Source organism: Enhydra lutris, unplaced genomic scaffold, assembly GCF_002288905.1.
Source record: "Enhydra lutris kenyoni isolate GAN:26980312 unplaced genomic scaffold, ASM228890v2 scaffoldscaffold21, whole genome shotgun sequence".
In the NCBI taxonomy this organism is placed as follows: domain Eukaryota; kingdom Metazoa; phylum Chordata; class Mammalia; order Carnivora; family Mustelidae; genus Enhydra; species Enhydra lutris.
This window is the reverse complement of record NW_019154105.1, coordinates 49,114,675-49,129,918: the sequence shown is the minus strand read 5'-3', so window position 1 is coordinate 49,129,918 and position 15,244 is coordinate 49,114,675. Positions and strand designations below refer to the sequence as shown.

Below are 15,244 nucleotides of genomic sequence, written 5' to 3'. Positions count from 1 at the left end.
TAAGTAAATAAAAAAAATATTTTTTAAAAATCCATAAAGGTATAACTGATGGGAATGACATGATCAATACTGAACTGATATTTATAGAAATAATCATCAGTTACAGAATCACTCACCTGCAGAATACACATTCTTCTTAAAGAGCACATAGACTGTTTACTAGGGCAGGTAACATGCTAGGGTATGAAATGCCTCAATAAATTTCAAAAAAGTTTGAAATCTTGGTTTATCTTCTCTGGCCACAACAGAATTAAATTAGAAAAGCATCTAAGTATTTGGAAATTACACACACATTTCAAAGAAATGAATCTAAGAAGAAACCATAAGGGAAATAAAAAAATATTTTGAAATGATGAAAATGAAAATACAAAATAACAAAAATTCTGAATGCAGATAAAGCAGGGCATAGAGGGAAAGACATAGCTTTAAATACTTCTATTTTTTAAAAATGGAAAGGTCCAGAATCAATAATACACTCTTCTACTCTGAGCAGTTGGCAAAACAAGAGGAATCAAATTCAAATTAAGTAGCAAGAAGGAAATAATAAATCTCAAAAATCAATGAACTAGAAAGCAAAAAATCAGTGGAACCAAAAGACGGCTTTTTGAAAAGATTTTTTAAATGATAAACTTCTCGCTAGGCAGCCGGAGCAGCTGGAGGGGACCATGGCCAACGGTGAATGCATCTTCATTGCCATCAAGCCTGATGGGTTCCAGCGCAGCCTCATGGGAGAAATCATCAAGCGTTTTGAGCAAAAGGGATTCCGCCTCATTGCTATGAAATTAATTCAGGCTTCTGAAGACCTTCTCAAGGAGCACTACATCGACCTGAAGGACCGTCCCTTCTTTGACGGCTTGGTCAAGTACATGTAGTCAGGGGCCGTGGTTGCCATGGTCTGGGAGGGCCTGAACGTGGTGAAGACGGGCCGAGTGATGCTTGGGGAAACCAACCCTCCAGACTCCAAGCCTGGGACCATTCGTGGGGACTTCTGCATCCAAGTTGGCAGGAACATTATCCACGGCAACGACTCCGTGGAGAGTGCGGAGAAGGAGATTGGCTTATGGTTCCAGCCTGAAGAGCTGGTGTATTACAAGAGCTGCTCTCAGAGCTGGATCTACGACGAGTGACAGGAGAGCAGACCTCCATGCTTTGTTCATTCCGTTCCCTCTCCCTCCGCTGAGCAGGGGCCCAGGCTCTCACAAATTCACTTAATTTTGAGAACTTCCTTCTAACCTGGAGGGGATCTCCTGGAACTGGGTGTGCTCACCGTACAGTATTATGTGCTGCCGTCAGATTAAAATATTTCATCTCCTCCCCCCAAAAAAAATTCTAGCTAAATTAGTTGTGGGGAGGTGGGAGAGACAAAATACAAAAAAACCAAAGTCCAGAATGTCTGAACAAAAGACAAGGTCCCTACTCTCGTGGGCTTGTAGTAGTTGTAACAAATGTTAGTCACAGAAATAAATGTGTAGGTATGGATTGTGGTAAATTCTACGAAAGAATTCTGCAGTGTAGGATAGACTGACCTAGGTTGGATGGGGGACTTAAATTAACGCCAACCCCAGCGCTCCTCAAGTACACCCACCCCACCTCGTATCTTCCCGCTCCCGCAGCTGCAGGTGACGGCCCCGCCCCACGCCCCGCCCACTACGCCCCCGCCCTTCCGCGCAGGCGCAGGGTTGGCGCGAGGTGGGGCGCGGCTGGCGATTGCGCGGGGGCAACCGCCTGGCCGGCGCAGAGTCTGTGAGGTGTCTCGGACCCGCCACAGCGGCTGCAGTTCTCCGCGATGCCGAGGCCAGAGACCGGCAGCTCGCCACTCTGAGCCGGTCTCAACACGGAAGGCACAGAGGGAGGCCATGGCGGAGTCCTCCGAGTCCGGGCGGCTGGCGTCGGAGGACGGCGGCGGGAGCTTGGAAGCGGAGGACGACGAGGAGCGGGAGCCGCTGCTGCCGCGGATCGCCTGGGCCCAGCCACCTAAGGGCGCCCCCGGGATCGCCGTCAGGCTCGTGGAGGCTGCCGGCCAGGACGGCGCGGCCTGTCCTCGCGAGGCTGGAGACAAGGAACTGCTGCTCCGGTCTTGGGACGCGCCCAGCCGGCCCTCCCGGAGCGTGAGTGTCCGCCGGAGCTCGCCCACCCACCCCACCCGGAAACGCCCCCGAGGTGCAGGTGCGACCCGGCCCTTACACCACCCCGCAGCCCCCCTCCCGGTCCCCTGCCGTGAGCGCGTCGCCGCCCAGCCCCTGCAGGGTCCCATCTCTGTCCCACACCAGCACTTGCCTGGGAGGAAAGGCAGTCATGCAGGCAACCCTCCCATCCGGAGCACGGACCAGGGGGCCCGCCGGCAGTCGAAGCTTGGACCCCTTGCCTTTCTCTCTGCCCCCCGGTTTCCTCGCATCTTTCCCTGGGGGCACAGGCCACTTCACCTAAGGCCTGTGGTTGTCACTCTGATCCTTGGGGCCTCCCGCAAGAGTAAGCCTAAACTTTTGAAATCAGAAACTGAGAAAAACTTAGCACGGTAAAATGACGTAAGTTGTTTGCTCAAGTTTGGACTTGAGGTTTGGATTAAGAACCCTGAACTGTCAGGAAGTTTCCCCGAGTTGTGAATTTGCAAGGCAGATGGATGACAGCAGAGAGATGAACAGCAAGAAAATCTAGATGCCATCCGGACACAATTCAAAACTTTCTGGTTAATGTTATTGTGACGTTAGCCAGAGGGGGCAGAGGCAGTTGAATTTCTCTAGCTGTGATTTCTCTTGCAAAGTTTTCTTTGTGGAGCCATTTCTGTTCTTACACTTCAAGGGGGAGGTGGGGCACTTTTTCATTATTAAGTGGACCGGTAGCCTCAGATAGAAAAGAGGGTAATTGGTACGATGTTGAAGACTAGTAAAAAGTGTGGGCATGCTCTTGCAAGCATGGATATTCGTTGATAAAGTAAGTTTTTTGGCAAGTTGAGTCGAGTTAGGCTACTTTGATAGTAAAATAGGGTACACTTGTATGAATCATAGCTGAAGATGAGATGGGCTCGTTTGTAAAATTATGGTTACATCTATTTGTTGGTGGTTGGGATGGTTTAAGTGAGATGATGTGTGTATTGTGCCTGTAGTAGAAGTCCATATGTGATGGCTTAAAGAAAAGCCACAGAAAATGCAGCTTTAATTAATACTGCTTGCTTATCCCTGAGTTTTTAGATTTTACATGTCCTGCTACCACTACAATAATGGGGCTCCTACAATTTAAGGAATTTGGGATAGAATAGGTTATTCAAGTTGTAGTTGAGCTTACATTCAAACATCCTCTCAGGTGAATCGGAGAGGCCCAGGAGAACCAAACTTTCCCCTTCAGGTCTTTCATGAATAAAGCTTTAGCTAATTGCTCTGACATGCCAGGTCTGCTGTCATTACGTTAGCTAACAGGTGCATTGACGGTACAACACTGAAGAGAACAAACATGATGATCACAAATGGACCCACATTCACCTACCTACGTAATTTGTTTCTGTATTACCTAGAATCCCTTCTGTAAAGTAACTAAAATCTGTGTGGCTAGTTTGCTTTTTTTCCTACCCTAAAGTTACCTGGGTAGCTAGATTTTAATGGAGCCTAAAAGAGTGTGGTTATTCTGTGTGGTTATTCTTGAGTGTGGTTATTCTGTGAAAGTGAGGCTTTGTTTAAAAAAAAAAAAAAAGAAGTATTAGTCTGGAAAAAGTAACAGTGGGATAGACTGTAGTATTCTGAATAAAGATTGGTAACTAGAGGCGCCTGGGTGGCTCAGTGGGTTAAAGCCTCTGCCTTCGGCTCCGGTCGTGATCCCAGGGTGCTGGGATCGCCCGGGCTGCATTGGGGCTCTCTGTTCGGCGGGGGGCCTGCTTCCTCCTCTCTCTCTGCCTGCCTCTCTGCCTACTTGTGATCTCTGTCTGTCAAATAAATAAATAAAATCTTTAAAAAAAAAAAAAAGATTGGTAACTAAAGAGAATTCCTCCCGTTTTAAATGGTAATAATTTATATCACAGTTTACAGTTGGCTAAGATTTCTTTTTGTGTAGTTCATTAATTCTCACAACAGCACAACAAATTGTTATTCACCCTCATCCGTGTTGTGAGGATTGAAAATGAATAAAACTGTGATGACTAGTAGTAGGTCATAGAACTTCAGCAATAAGCCGAAGTATACAGGAAGTGGTATAGCCAGAACTGAGCCTAGTTCTTCTTTTTATGCCCTGCACTTTTTCCATTTTGCTGTAGATCCCGAGTATTATAAAATAATTGTTACTTGTGGTTATTAATGAAAGTCTTATTTTTAATGAACTAAAAAATAGTTTTGAGTTGTAAAAAGTATTTTAAAAATTTCATACTAGTCTCCTAAAAAGTTTATGATTGAGTAAATATAACTAGATTTTTAAGTTATTTTTTAATGAGTTATTTTAATAAGTTAATGGTAACTTCCTTTGCCCTTTACCACCCAACTTCCATGAAGCCACCTCTTTAGTTCTAAGCAATTCTTACCTTTAGGTCGATATTAACATGATTTATGCTTAATGCATATGCATTTATGCTTAACTATTTTTTTAATGTAAATAGGAACTTTATGTACTTCAACCAGTGGAAGAATGTCTGTAACCTTCACTTGAGCAAGACACTGACAAAGTCTGGAACCAGCATAAACATAGTGTTGGGTCAGTGTCAAAGTAGAAAGATTAGTGCCATTCCTTGTTGTAGTTGTCATTTTAATCAGTGAGTTGGAGAGTAATAAAGATGATAATAGTTAATACCTAGGTAGCAGTATGTGTAGGGCATAGTTCTATGTGCTTCACTTCCATTAATTCATAACTAACTCCATGAAGTGTCTACTATATGTTAGTCTCATTTTAAGGAAGCACAGAGAGATGAAGTGACTTCTCAAGGTCCCAGTTAATACAAACCAGGAGCACTTAACAGTTTTGTTAGAGAGTCTGCAATTAGGGAATGGTGTTAGAACACAAAGAACTACCAAAGGAAAGGAAGTGTATACTTATAAGCCTTTTAACGATTCATGGTGCCTTATAAATGTATGAGCAAAATAGCATCATTTAAAGCAAGGAAGAGGGGCGCCTGGGTGGCTCAGTGGTTTAAGCCTCTGCCTTTGGCTCGGGTCGTGATCTCAGGGGCCTGGGGTTGAGCCCCGCGTCGGGCTTTCTGCTTGGTGGGGAGCCTGCTTCCCCCTCTCTCTCTGCCTGCCTCTCTGCCTGCTTGTGATCTCTCTCGCTCTCTGTCATAACTAAAAAAAAAAAAAAAAAAAAGTCTTAAAGTAAGGAAGAAAGACGTGGGTAGGAAGTAAGGTGATGGAGGCTGGCACAAGAGTACACAAAATGCACATTGGACGCTTGGTGCAGGCAGCCCACAAATCTGATCTGTAAAGTTCTTGAGGAGCCAACTTGAGAGGAGCACAGTCAATGTGCCCATAAAGTTAAACCAGTTATTTGAGTCAAAACAGACCTGACAAAGGAAAATGTGTCATGTGTCTTTTGGAGAAGAGACTACATGATGAATAGTATCTTTGTAATAAAAGTGATGAGTTTCGTAGGGGTATTTCTTAGAACGTCCCTGAAGCCCGTTGTAATAGAAGAATTTCTAATGCGTGGTGCTGTAAGTATTGCTGGATCCGTATTCTAGACACTGATAATCTGGCTGAATTTAGAGGAAGATAATAGAAGAGTAGATGCCCTATGTGTCTTGACAGTCCTCCATAACTGACCTTTTGAAAGGTACCGATTGAGAAGCCACTTCTCCCTCTCAAGAGATTATTCTTCAACCAGTAATAAGAAGACACTTATTCTTTGTTTTCCATTTATTGCTGAGATATATCATTCTCAAATGCTTGAGTGCCTGCTGGGTGACCATGGGAACTGAGGCCTTGGGGAAACAGTGGTGACCAGGTATCAGATGCGTGTTCAGTTAGGAGCCTTGTCCTCACATAGCTTTTTAGCCTAATGGTGGAAACAGTCAATTAAAACAGTTCCAACAGCTGGTGTATTTGAATGGGGAAAACTGAGGGTTCCTTGAACTGTGTCCTGGATTTAGGGGCCAGGGAACACTTAGCAGAGGAAGTAGTATCCAATTTGAGACCTGAAAAATGGCCCTGGAACTCGCAAGAGCAGGGTTCAGATCACCAAACCAGTAAGCTAACTAGTTATCTTTTTAGAAACTATTCCGGCCATTGGTTAAGATAGAATCCCAACCCCTGAAGTGCGGAGGGGCTCATTTTGGTTTATTTATTAAAATGAGACCTTGATAATTAGCACATGTACTTACATAAAAGGTTTATAAAATGGATTCTCTTATTCTGTTTTCAGTTTTGGTTGCTAAGAGGCCAGCAATAACTCTTAAGTGTGTTCAAGGGGATAGTTTGTTAATAAATAATTGTGAGATTTATCAAGGGCCTGCTAGGTACCAGGCACTGTATTTAAGTGGTTAGAGTATACCAGAGAGCAAAACAACAAAAAAACAATGCCCTTCTGGAACTTAGGTCATTTTGTCATAGTGCTACAAGTGAAGAGATGGAGTTCAAGGATCAGTAAGAATTAGCCGTGGGAAGGAAGCTTGGAATATATGTGAAGAATAGCATAGGCAAATGTTGAGAGGATGTGCTGGATATCTTTTGAAAAGTGAGGAGCTCAAATAGGACTGGAACTTGAATAGAAGATCACCACATCTTAGAGGAGACCAGAAGGGAGTACACAGAGGTAGAAGTGATATTTTCCTCAGAAAATTCTTTGATACACCAACAAATCAAAACCTTATAGTTTATTCCTTCAGAGGGATAAGAGTAATTTTACCTGAAAAAAAAAATTTCTTTTTTTTTTTTTTAAAGATTTTATTTATTTGACAGAGATCACAAGTAGGCAGAGAAGCAGGCAGAGAGAGGTGGGGGGAAGCAGGCTCCCTGCTGAGCAGAGAGCCCGATGCGGGGCTCTATCCCAGGACCCTGAGATCATGACCTGAACCGAAAGCAGAGGCTTAACCCACTGAGCCACCCAGGCGCCCAAAAAATTTCTTTTAATTAAAGAAAATGTGGCTAACCATGCCCCTCTACTATTAAAAATCAAAACTGACTACAAACCTTCAAACCAAATCTCCCATAGCACGTAGAACTTGAGGCAGCATAACTTTAGGAGGTATCCTCCAATTTAAACTAATTGCCAGATGTACATTTCAGTAAGTAAAATGAAGAAAGCTTTATAATGTAATTGTGAGTTATGACTTAAAGAAAAATTATCTCCTAAAAAACAGTTTCTTTGATTTTAGAACAGTTGATATGTGGTCATTTTTTCTGGCTGATCATTTAGATGGTTAAGACCAGTTATCTTTTAAGCGTCATTCTAACAAGCGATGGTAAATCCAGGCCATCTTCCAAGAATGCCCATTTTCATGTGGGGAGATTATCTCATTTATCCAAAAGACGGGTGCTCAGTAAGGGACAAATTACAGAGAAAGGGATTAAGAATATGCTGGCTGATTTTATAGGAATGGTTCTACTTGATCTGATTTTGTTTGAAACTGAATTCTTAACTGTTCAGAGCATGCGCATGGGCTCCATGAAAGCAACAAAAGTAGGTTCTATGATGAATTCATAAAGCTTAGCCCACAAAACAATTTGATAACATTTAATAGCAATATGTCCCAAGTCTGCACATAGTTTCCACAAGAACTGCTCAGGTATGGCATGGGAGAGACCAAGAGTGGTCTAAGAGTTTAGCCAGCTCAATATGTGTTAGTGGTATGACCAGATTCCTAAATAACTAATGTAATACTAGAATGCTTTTCATTTTGGTATACTGCCAAACACTGACAGGCATCTCTATTCTCTGCAATGGGTTTCTGGATTCTGAAGACAATATTTTAATGGGGCACATTGAACAACTGAGGCATGAAACAAGAGGGCAACTCACATGCTGAAAAGCCTGAAAACACTTCCGTCTGGAAGGAGATGGAGAATAGAGGAGACTTAGGAGAGCATGAAATGATCTTCAGCTATTTGAAGGGCTACCCCTGGGAAGAAAGGAGTAAGTGGACTTTTGTTTTGCTCCAGATAGTAGGTCTAGGACATTGGGAGAAACCACAGGAGACTTACTTCGAGAAAAAGGAGGAGTTTATATTTTTTTTCATATAAAAGGAGCAAGTAAAAAGTAGTGATGTCTCCTTGAAAGTGTTGAAACAGTTGCTCAAAGACCCCCTTCTAGTGATATATTAAAAGAGTATACTGGTTGGGGCGCCTAGGTGGCTCAGTGAAGGTTAAAGCCTCTGCCTTCGGCTTGGGTCATGGTCCCAGGGTTCTGGGATGGAGCCCCGCATCGGGCTCTCTGCTCAGCAAGGAGCCTGCTTCCTCCTCTCTCTCTGCCTGCCTCTCTGCCTACTTGTGATCTCTCTCCCTGTCAAATAAATAAAAATCTTTAAAAAAAGAAAAAAAAGATTATACTGGTGCTAGGAGCAGCGTTGAAATAAATAACTTTTCAAATTCTTCCTTATTAAGAGTCTTGGCCTAGAAGAAATACCATTTGACTAATGATAATTATTACTGGCATTTTCTAGCACATAAATAATACTTCATTTATTCCATTAAATATTTATTAACTCCTCAGTAAATGCTGATCCCTTATCCAGGTATCAGGGATATACAGTGATTAAAGAAAAAGTTCCTCCATTCTTAATTATTTTCATGAAGTAAATGGGAATGATTATGAATTAGCATATCAATTGTATTGACATGACTAAAATACTTGGATTATTTATTCTTCTTTTAAGTAAGTTAAATATGCCCAATTGCCCTTTTTGTGGCATTTTTAGCACATACTTTTAAAAATAAATAAATAACAGTTTTATTTCTGCCTAAATTAAGACAAATTTTAAGTTAAGGTAAATTTATGTTTTGAATTTTCATAATGTTGAATGCATGTAATAGCATTTAAATACCTTCCAAAGTAAAGTATGAATAATTTTTGCCTTGTCTGTCACTTTAAATGATAAATTGTTAATTCATTCTGCAAGTGTGTATTGAGTGCCTATTATGTTCCAGGAACTATACAAGTATAGTGAAAGAAATCCTTGTCTTTTTATAGCACACAAAATAAATAATTTGTTATGTATTATATATAATTATCATATAATATATTTTATATATATTTTTATATATATTATATATATCATATAATATATTTTATATATACTTTTTATATTATATATATAATAATATATATAATATATATTATATATATTTATTATATATGATTAATATATAAATTTATTATATATATTAATATATAAATATATATTATTATATATATTATATTATTATATATTATATATTATCCCAAGTCATAAGTGCTAAACAGGTCATTAAAGTGGAAGTTAGGGAGGATTGTATAGGGCCTTGGGGCCATTATAAGGATTAGACTTTTAGTGAGATGGGAAACCATTGGGCTATTTTGTACAAGAGTGACATAATCTGACATCTTTTTTTAAAAAATGATTTATTTATTTATTTGAGAGTGAGTGAGCAGGAGCTGGGTGTGGGGGGGGATTAGGACATAGGGAGAGGGAGAAGCAGACTCTCCCTTGAGCAGGGGGCCCAACTGGGGCTTGATCTCAGGACCTTGAGATCATGACCTGAGCTGGAGGCAGGCGCTTAACCAACTGCGCCCCCAGGTGCCCCAGATCTGACATGATTTAAAAGAATTACTGCTATAGTTTCTCTGTCGAGTATAGAGAAGGCATGGGTGAAGACGGAGAGTGGTTAGGAGACTCATAATAATCCAGGTTAAGAGTTGATAGTCACTTGGATCATATTGAGGGGATGGAGATGGTTGGATTCTGGGTGTTTATGTAAGAGAGTCATGCAAAGTGCTGATGGTTTAGATGTTGATGGTAAGAGTTTTAAGATCATGGATAATTTCAAGGTTTCTGGTCTGAGCAACTGAAAGATTTGGAGTTGCCAGCAACTGAAATAGGGAAACTTGGGAGGAAAGCAGTCAGGAAGGGTGACAAAGATAAGAATTGAGTTTGGGGGAGTAAAGTTTGAGGTGTCCATTAAACATCCAAGTAGAGATATTGAGTATAGTAGTTTGGAGTTCAGGGCAGAAGTCCAGGCTTGAAATATAAATTTGGGAGTTAATCAGTGCTGATGAAGAAGAGAAAAGGACCATGAACTGAATCTGAGGCGTTGCAAAGTCAACCTGTCAGGGAGATAAAAATGAGCCAGCAAAGAGACAAAAAGAGGAGCCAATGAAGTGGGAAAACCTAGAGAAGGGGGGGAATCCTGGAAGCCAAGTGAAGGAGGAGGGAGTGACCAACAGGGTCAAATGTTGAAGTTGGGCAAGGAAGATGAGTTTTGAGGTTAGATTTAGCAATATGGATGACTGCATACCCCAACAAAAGTTTTATGAATGGAGTGGTTGGGACAGAAGCCTGATTTAAATGGGTTCAAGAGAAAATCAGGGAAGAAAAATTGGAGATGGTAAATATAAATAACTATAGAGACCTTCAAGAAATGCGGAACATCTAGGAGTAATGTGGGAGTTAGATTTAGGATGAAAAAAATTATAGCATGCTTTGTATGGTGATGGAAATGATCCAATAAAGAGGGAAATATTGATTCAGGGAAGAAATGCTGAAGAAATGCTCTGGGCTCATCAGGAAGAGATAGGGTCTGGTACACAAAGTGGATGAGCTGATCTTGGAGCTTAGACAGTTAATCTATAGTAATAGGTGGAAGGCAGAGGGTATCAGAGCAGATGTGGTGCAGAGGGCTGATGATAGTTTTTTATGATTGCATCTCTTAAGGCTCATCTGAGGGAGAGGAGGTGTTGAAAATTTGAGAAGAGAGGAGGGTTTGAGAGTTGTCCAGAACAGTGGGAGAGACTGTGTACCTGGAGATGTGTTAGTTCAGGATGCTAGAACAAAATACTATAGACCGAGTGGTTTAAACAACAGACATTTATTTCTAACAGTTCTGGAGAATGGGAAGTCCAAGCTGAGAGTGCTGACATGATGAGGGCTGACTTCCTGGCTTGCAGAGATCCACCTTCTCACTGTGTCCTCATGTGACACAGGGAGAGAGAGAGCATGCCCTTGGCACTAATCCTGCCCTGGCGGCCCTACTCTCATGACCTCACCTAAGTATAATTACCTCCCAAAGACTCTATCTTCCAATATAATTCCATTGGGAGTTAGGGCTTCAACATATTTTGAGAGGACAGTCAGTCCATAACAGGAATGTAATATGCTTCCCAAGCATTATGAAGGGCCCTCCTGAAGTTTCTGGTGATGAATTTAAATTCAGGTGAGCTATCAGGCATTGTGTTTGTGTTTGTTTGTCTAGTCGAGTTTAGCTGTCTGGGCCTAGGCATACTCAGCAGACAGTTGAGTTTAACCAGGACTGGGATTTTTCCAGGTGACCATGATGAGGGGAGGGAGGAAAGGAAGAGTGATTATGTGATGACTGACCATAATTTAAGCTGGCCAAGAAGGGACATAAGGACACAAAGATTAGTCACAAAATGGTAGATCAGTGCTTTGTATACCCTAGGGGGTTGGAAGAGTTTTGGGGATTCAGGGTACCAGAGGGAATGAACTAGGAAGAGAGAAGTTATTTGAAATTGAAAGGTATGGAGAGGTTGCAGGTATTAGTAATGACAGATCTGAGGTATGACTTTGCGGTTGGAAGTTGAGGTAGGCTGGAGAACAAAATCGTTGGAAGAGAGGAATTCAGAGTAATGAGGTATTATTGTGATTATTTCAACAAATAGGGATTTTCTTTTTCATGTGTCATTACTTGAAGTTTAAAGAGAAGTGGGGTTAGGGAGGAAAGAAGGAAGAATCCAAGAAACCGATATGATGCTTGATTACATTTTTTTTCTGTACCTTAATGTCCTAATGCTAATAACCTAACCCAGTATTGCAGGTCCCCGTCATGAGCATTCTCATAGCTGAACTTTTTTTTTCTTCATGGTCTATATTAACATTAGTTGTTTTTGTTTGTTGGTTTGTTTTTAATGCGGTACTTGTTGGTTCTTCAGCATTGAATACATTCTTGGACGATCCTGAATTTGCTGATACTGTGTTGAAAGCAGAGCAAGCAGTAGAATTTGGAGTTTTTCCAGAAAGAATCTCTCAAGGTTCAAGTGGAAGTTACTTTGTGAAGGATCCTAAGAGGGTGAGAATTTCACAGATCTAGTATACATAACAGAAGTTTTGGAAAACACTAATTTAAATGTGAAATCATTGTGAGGTTCTGAAGATATTTTCCTAATAAATCTGATTGCACCCTTTTCAAAAATAAAGGTTAGGTTTTTTGTTGTTTTTAACTAAAGCACTCTATTACTTAGAAATAGACCTCTTCATTTTAAGTCATAGTTTGCTGTCCTACTATTTTAATTCGTGGTCTCAAGCATTTATGGAATACTCATATTCACAGCAAAAGATTTGTTGAGTTTATATTCATAAGTCCTTACTTTACAGTAACTATATTAGCCAAGCAAAGTAGAAATTTAAACTTTCAAAACGTATTCAATGTAATTTCCAGATCTTTTTCAAAGGCTTATTTTGCCCTAGGAATTTTTTCCCAGCATTATGCCAGAGGAGCCTGGGCAATCTGAAGATTGAAGGCATTGGAATGTGACATAGTGAAATGAACCAAAGTATAATTCGAGGGCAGAAGAGAGAAGTTGATATGGGACTTTGTTCCACTTAGTCTAGAATTTTTCAGAAATCTATGTTATTATCTCTAAAAGCTTTCTAAATGATACATAGCCAGCAGTTCTTTTTTCAGGAGTAAAAAAGATTATGATTTCATCCTAATATTTTTTACAAAGATGTAAGTCATGTCAATCTATCAACCTTTATTCTGAGTTTGATTTTGTAATTTGTTCTTGTTGACTTTTTTACTAGTGATTTAGACTTCATTGCATTACAAAGCAATTATATACTTAAAATTATAGTAAGGCTTTTAAATCTTGTCTAAGGATAATTCACCCTCCAAATTTAATATGAATATATTTTATCAGACTGGTAATAAAGATTGTAGACTTTAGACATCCATGAGCAATTTTTTTTAAAGGAGAGAATTTATTTAAAACTGATTCATTAAAAAAAATTGGAAAATGATTAGGTTAGGAGAATCTCACAGCATAGATGTTCACATATAGCTATCATTACCTTTGGATTTAGAGACTACTTTTTGTCATTGGATTTATTAGTTCATTTAACAAATGCTTGAATGCGTCCTGCATACCGGGCACTGTTCTGAGTACTTGGAATACAGCCCTAACAAGCAGTCTCTGCCGTTATAGAAGGTACATCTAATGAGAAAGTAGATGATAAATAAGCATATAATTTTGATAATTAATAGATACTGAAAAAGAAAATCATTTGACCTAGAGCAGTGGTTTTCAGACATTGTAAAATCACTGTAACCCTTCCATAACTTGGAAGTCCAGTAATAAAACAGATAAAGTCAGAGTTGATCCAGTTAGGTGGCATGGGGTATTAGAGCCGTACCCTCATCTCTACTCTCACCTTCCCTAGTATTTCTCAGAGCACAGTTTGAAAACTACTGGCCCAAAGGATTATTGATTTTAGATTGTTGAATGAGAATGAATATTAAAAAATAATTAAAACTGAACCTCTTAATATGTAAGGGTAATGCCCAAATCTGGTGGGAAGAAATACAAAAAGATTTCTCAAAATGCATTTCGTGGATTATTGTCTCTCTATATCAGAAGTCTAACAAAATTTCTACTTTTTTATATAGAAAACTATAGGTGTGTTTAAACCCAAATCGGAAGAGCCTTATGGTCAACTGAATCCAAAATGGACCAAATATGTTCATAAGGTCTGCTGCCCTTGCTGCTTTGGTAGAGGCTGCCTGCTTCCTAATCAGGGATACCTTTCTGAAGCTGGTGCCTCCCTTATAGATGAAAAGCTTCATCTGGGCATTGTACCTAAAACAAAGGTAAAGGAGAAATTGTTTTTAATTATGTACTTCTAATTTATAGCCTACTTCTCTGTGAACACTTTCGTAATATTTCTTTTTTTTTTTTTTTAAGATTTTTTTTTTTATTTATTTATTTGACAGACAGAGATCACAAGTAGGCAGAGAGGCAGGCAGAGAGAGAGAGGAAGGGAAGCAGGCTCCCTGCTGAGCAGAGAGCCTGATGCGGGGCTCGATCCCAGGATCCTGGGATCATGACCTGAGCCGAAGGCAGCGGCTTTAACCCACTGAGCCACCCAGGCGCCCCTCGTAGTATTTCTAATGACAGCCTAAAGTTGAGCCTTTGGTTTGGTATCCAGAGTCATGAGAAATTAATAAATTGATTCTAGTGGAAATCCACAAAGTGTCCAAGGGGAATATCCCTCACTCATACAAGCTTAGATGGTGCTGACAAGGGGAAAAAGAACTAACAGTTTGAAAGCAGAAAAATATCGAGGTTCTAGAAATTCTCCTGAAGGTAGAGATAATTAATGTGCTCGAAAGACTGCTATTTTTTTTTTCTTTTTAGACTTTATAAACTTTTACTTGAAGACTTCCTCACAATATTTGTTCCTAAATCTGCGGGCCATTACTTTTTGCTTCCACTGGACAGTTTCTGGCTGTCTCTCCCAGAAATATATGCCATTTAACTGAGTTTGCAAAATCCCTAAGCCTTTCTCTTTTAGATTCTCTGAGGCATTTACTATAGGGTTAGACTCTGCTAATTAATGGTATTAAAGTACATTTCATGTAATATATGAATAGAAATATTATAATGCCAATTCTAATAACCATTTTTCTAAAACTGTGTGTTTCTAGGTGGTTTGGCTTGTCAGTGAGACATTTAACTACAGTGCAATTGACCGTGCAAAATCTAGAGGCAAAAAGTATGCTTTAGAGAAAGTGCCTAAAGTAGGTAGAAAATTCCATCGGATAGGACTCCCTCCTAAGGTAAATGGGTAAATGACTGTGCTAAGTTTTATTTGGGGGGCAATTCAGCATGTATTACCTGAGCACTGTGTGCTGTAGGCTGCAGATATAATAGGAAAGAAAATGGGTTTTTCATCCTCAAAGAGCTTATAGTGAACAAACCATCTCAGTGCAATATGATAAAGCTGTTAGGATGGTTAAATACAGGAAGGTCAGAGAGGATAAAGGAGGGGTGTCTCACTTAGTTTGGACAGGGAGTGTTTCCAGGAGTTTGCACCTACAGCTTTATAAAGAACCAGACCTGGGTTTTCCTCCCA

At 40.2% G+C, this 15,244-nt stretch overlaps 1 protein-coding gene and 2 pseudogenes across 6 annotated transcripts in view; all 3 read left to right on the top strand.

Moving 5' to 3' along the window:
• Positions 1 to 645: 645 nt before the first annotated feature.
• On the top strand, positions 646 to 1,303 carry LOC111149057 (annotated as a pseudogene). The gene has a single exon (XR_002640736.1). The product of XR_002640736.1 is annotated as a nucleoside diphosphate kinase A pseudogene (transcript).
• LOC111149056 lies at positions 647 to 1,303 on the top strand (annotated as a pseudogene). Its single transcript, XR_002640735.1, has one exon. The product of XR_002640735.1 is annotated as a nucleoside diphosphate kinase A pseudogene (transcript).
• A 425-nt stretch (positions 1,304 to 1,728) lies between these two features.
• LOC111149263 (phosphatidylinositol 4-kinase type 2 beta) overlaps positions 1,729 to 15,244 on the top strand; it is a 31,158-nt gene continuing 17,642 nt past the window's right edge. For 3 of the 4 annotated variants that reach the window (XM_022506227.1, XM_022506228.1, XM_022506226.1), the window contains exons 1-4: positions 1,729 to 2,166; positions 12,046 to 12,182; positions 13,779 to 13,979; positions 14,817 to 14,948. In XM_022506227.1, the coding sequence (XP_022361935.1) occupies positions 1,857 to 2,166; positions 12,046 to 12,182; positions 13,779 to 13,979; positions 14,817 to 14,948 (780 nt within the window). In that variant the 5' untranslated portion in view covers positions 1,729 to 1,856. Of the gene's footprint in view, positions 2,167 to 11,994; positions 12,183 to 13,778; positions 13,980 to 14,816; positions 14,949 to 15,244 lie in introns of all 4 variants that reach the window. The other variant, XM_022506225.1, reaches the window with a different exon arrangement.